This window comes from Triticum aestivum, chromosome 4B (genome assembly GCF_018294505.1).
Source record: "Triticum aestivum cultivar Chinese Spring chromosome 4B, IWGSC CS RefSeq v2.1, whole genome shotgun sequence".
In the NCBI taxonomy this organism is placed as follows: domain Eukaryota; kingdom Viridiplantae; phylum Streptophyta; class Magnoliopsida; order Poales; family Poaceae; genus Triticum; species Triticum aestivum.
The window spans coordinates 669,667,323-669,672,191 of NC_057804.1; the positions used below are offsets into that span (position 1 = coordinate 669,667,323).

The 4,869-nt window shown below is 43.4% G+C and overlaps 1 protein-coding gene across 1 annotated transcript; it reads left to right on the top strand.

The window, feature by feature from the left end:
* Window positions 1-2,783: 2,783 nt before the first annotated feature.
* Window positions 2,784-4,869, top strand: LOC123094062 (uncharacterized). Its single transcript, XM_044516143.1, has 2 exons — window positions 2,784-2,845; window positions 4,142-4,869. Exon 2 carries the CDS (start codon window positions 4,167-4,169, stop codon window positions 4,728-4,730), a length of 564 nt encoding a protein of 187 aa, XP_044372078.1. The 5' UTR covers window positions 2,784-2,845; window positions 4,142-4,166; the 3' UTR covers window positions 4,731-4,869.

Genomic DNA, 4,869 nt, shown 5'->3' on the forward strand with positions numbered 1-4,869 from the left:
CCCCTTCCAAAAAAAAACAAAACCCCCAGTGACTGCGAGCTGCTGACGTGTGGCCGCCTTTTGGTCCTGGTTGGTGTTACCAACCGGGACTAAAGGTCCTCCCTCCCCCGCCCCAGGCAGCGCCACGTGGAGGGCCTTTGGTCCCGGTTCGTAAGCAAACCGGGACTAAAGGTTTTGGGTATTAGTCCCGACCCTTTAGTCCCGGTTCCAGAACCGGGACAAATGGCCTATCCGGGACAAATGGCCATTTTCTATTAGTGACTTCTCATAGGAGATACTTTCAGATAGACATAATCTCCTACTTCGAAAATTAATTCTCTTCTTCGATTATCTGCATAGCTCTTCTGACGAGTTTGTGCCACTCTCAAGTTCTCTCTAATCAACCTGACTTGTTCCTCGGCATTCCTGAGCACATCTGGTCCAAAGACTTAACTTTCACCCGTTTGATTCCAGAACAACGGTGTTCTACACTTGCACCCATACAATGCTTCAAACGGTGCCATCTTTAGACTATTCTGGTGATTGTTGTTGTAACTTGTAAGAGAACTCCGCATACAGTAAACTTTTATCCCAACTAGTAGCATACTGCAATGCACAAGCTCTCAACATATCTTCAAGAATCTGATTGAGCCTTTCTGTCTGTCCATCAGTCTGAGGATGATATGTTGTACTGAAATTCAACTTCGTTCCCAAAGATTTATGCACTTTCTGCCAAAAGATGGACGTGAACTGCGTACCTCTATCAGACACAATCTTCTTAGGAACTCCATGCTGACATACTATTCTTTCCATGTATAGCTCTGCCAATCTTGCCCCGCTATAAGTAGTCTTGACAGGCAAAAAGTGAGCGACTTTAGTGAGACAATCCACTATTACCCATATAGAATCATAACCTTGTTGAGTGTGTGGTAATCCCACTATAAAGTCCATTCCGACTTCTTCCCATTTCCACTTAGGAATCTTCATTGGTTGCAACAAACTAGCGGGTCTCTGATGCTCAGTCTTTACCCTCTGACAAGTGTCACATATAGCTACATACTCAGCCACATCTCTTTTCAATCCATACCAGCAGTAGTTCTCCTTAAGATTTAGATACATCTTAGTACTTCCAGGATGGATAGAATAGGCCGACTCATGTGCCTCACGCAAAATTGTATCATGAATGGCTTTCACCTCAGGCAAACATATCCTTTTTACAAACCATAAGGTTCCATTCTCATCTATTCTGAAGCCAGGTGCTTTACCAATCACCACATTCTCAGCTATCTCCTTTAGCTTTTCATCTTCTAGCCAACCCTTACGTATTTCTTGCTCCAACGTAGGAATCACTTTTATCTCCATAGCACTAGCAACAATACCAAGGTTCAGATGTTGCAACTCCGCATACAACTCTTCTGCCTCTGGTCTCAACTTACGATTGTTGTCATATTTCTTCCTACTGAGAGCATCAGCTACAACATTCGCCTTACCTGGATGATAATGTACCTCTGGTTCATAATCCTTGATTAACTCTAGCCCGCGAAGTTGTCTTAAATTCAAACATGTCTGAGTGAATATATACTTCAAGCTCTTATGATCGGTGTAGATATCACTCTTGTGACCAATCAGATAGTGTCTCCAGATCTTCAATGCATGTACCGCAGCTGCTAGCTCCAGATCATGAGTAGGATAATTTAACTCATGCTTCCTCAACTGTCTCGATGCATGCGTCGGTGGTGGTGACCTCATGTCCGCTTGCACCGTGTTCGATGAAACGCCAACGAGGGTCAAAAGCTTCGAACCGCATCGGCATCGCTCGGGTACACGCTGGAGTGCTGGATGTGATGCTTGGCCATCTCCAACTCACGAGCGTGTAAGAGAGAAATCATGAGACAGTAATGATTTAATTTGGTTTTGCAATGTTTTTATTTTAAAAATAGTTGGTTTATCTTTGTAAAATAGTTATTTACATGAGAATTATTGAACAAAATAGTTTTTAAAGAGCAATTTGCATTCAAGCAGTCTTCATTCTTAACGAAGCTACGAGTTCACATTTGCTCTAACCAAAAGGTCTTCAGTTTTTGCCACCACAGGAGCCTTGTATTAGCTCTTGCGGTGCGAACGGGAGCTCGGATGTCCGTGCGACTAAGCTGATCTATGAAAGTGGCCTTGGTGATCCTGTGCCCCGGTTGGTAGGTTGGGAGACAGCAGGGATGCAAGCGAGCGCCAACGATGGGCGAAGATTGCACGACGGATGAGCGGCGCTAGAGATGGAAAGTCTGCTGGAGCAGTTTAGGTGAAAGGATAAAGATGTAGTTTTCATTTTTTTTCTAATAATGAAAGTCGGACTCAACTTTATGGAACTGGGCCTTATGACATGTAGGGCCCATCTGAAGCTTCTAGAGTTGTTAATCCTGTGGTTGAGAATGTGTGTGACAAAGCCTGTGTTTGAGTATTTACTATCTAGGGAAGTATAAACAATTTACAATCTCAGTGGACCCATAAGCCAATATCCTTGAATGTTTTTTTTTCTGTTCTTGTGTATATGTCGCAAGTTTTCTTGTTTTATTTTAGGTTTGGTACTGTAGCTAGGTCTAGAATAGTTTTTTTTTGTTCTTTTTTTAATTTCAAAAAAATCGAGGGATGTCTCAGTTTTTATTAAAAGAAAGAAATATTTGGTCCAAAGTTGAATGAGCGTGTCATGCAGGGTTAAATCGGAAGATAAACTGATGAAACACATGATGCATTAGTGGATATATATGTAAATCACACGGGTGATTTGAAGACAAATTGAAAACCCGCCTCGCCGCCGTTCCCCGCAACACCCTGTCGACCCAATCTCACATCCTCCTCTCGCCCGCCCGAGGTGAGCACTTGTAGTTCCTCTGGATTGGTTGGTAGGCGCTGGTTCGTAGGTCTCGGATCCAGCCAGCGTGGTCTCCCTCCGCGTGCATCCGGAGTTTCTCGTTCCGATTGTGGTTGGTAGGCGCGGCGCGGCGCGGGTTCATAGGTGTCGGATCCAGCGCCGTCTGTATCCTATTCGTATGTGGAACCTCGGCTAGGATAGGATTTAATTAGTTAGGTTTTGTATTAGGGTAACACCACCTAGGGTTCGATTGATTATCCGTAACAAGGAATCAATCTGACGTTTTAGTTAGGGTTTGCTTGGTTGGTTGTGGTCAGATTTTGGTTTCTCATGAATTCTTCAACTGTGCCTGTCGCGATTTTGGGCGGAAATTGATGATTGATTTCGGGGGCAAAATCCGAGGTAATTTGTGGATGAAAGATGGGGAAACTTGGGGAAACCAAGCAAATCCATGGATCAAAATCAACAAAACTTCATCATGCCAACAAATCACAAAAAAAATTTGGTGGGGAAATTTCGAATTAGGACGAAAAACAACAAGATCAAAGCTAGAAAACGAATATTAATTTGGATGGAATTCATGCTATGTTGTTCGATTTCAGTTTATGCCTGCCAGAATGTTTAATTTTTTGTTTTATCAACTGTGTTTGAGCGTACTAGATTTTTTGTTGCATATTCATCTTCTTGCTCTGTTTGGATAGGTAACAATTAATATTTGGGATCCTAAAATATTTATGCACTGGCAGCACTTAACCTGCAGCTGCTGATTAATGTTGTATTCATATGTGCTGCTTTCCAGCTCTCTTGTTTCGATAGGTATTTGGTTATCGTTTGGGTCTATTTATTATCGTTTGTAAATGCTGGTTTGGTTTTCTGTGCTCACTATTCCCTTGCACATGGGATGCAATTTTTTTATTTCCCTGCTGTTTAGTTTATTGTTTCCTCTGATGGTGAGGCATTAATTCTGGAGATAGATGCAATTTTCTTGCTCACACAATAATACAATGAATGATGGCATCTCTTATCTACTTTGAACCAAATTATATTATATTCCCCCCTCTGTTAAATATTTTTCTGTTTTGGGTGATGGAGTGTATTCATTCATTTTGTTTAGTTGCCTATCAGTATAAATACATGGCTGGATTGCTTTCACTTCATATTAATAACTATTCTGTCGCACATTGCAAATATATATGCTGTCCTAACTAATTAAGTAGAAGCTTGGATTGGTGCTGTATGGTCTCTTGCTGACATTAAATCCTCCTCTGTTTGTGCTGTACTGTTCTGCTGCTGCAGTCTTCTTCGCCGCCAAAAGGAAAAGATGCTCTACAAAATCCACTCCCATGCCGAAATCCAAGCCCTGCAGGCCCGCACCGATGAGCTGGGCCACTCCAATGAGCACATGGATGTGAAGCTTGTCTCTCTGGAGTCGGTGCGCATAGCGCGCGAGTCGTATGCACTCCTCCGCCCGCTGATCATGGAGTCGAGGTCCTGGGAATGCCCGGAGCTGGATTCCCTCTCGGACGTGGCAGGCTTGTCGCTGGAAATCCAAAAGCTCGAGCATGATGTGTTACCCCAGCTCACGGTTCAGGAGGCTAAGCTGGAACGGGGTGCCCTGGAAGCCCTCCTACTCATGAAGAGCTCAGCAGCTAAGCTCTTACCTATGAGTAAGTGCTTGAAGGAAGCCTTGGGCGTAGTGCTTGCCGAGGATGTCAAAATGCTGAGCATAGTGCTAAGCGATACTGCTGTTCATGTACTCAAAGGTAAGTTCAACAGTGGCTTGCTTCAGGAGCGTGTCCCGTGGCTGGTCGAGCTGGTCACCGATGTGTTGGAGACCCCGGTTCGTTTCTGTGATACTCGTAAGCGTAAGTATTCTGATGAGTAGACTTATCAGCCAGCTCGAGGCTGTTGTGATGAGTATTTCTTAGGGGCGTGGCAAACAGTTTAGAATCAACCCTTTATGTTTGTATGTGTTATTAATGGATTTTAAATGATATGTATCTTGGGTGGGTAGTGTTTTCTCA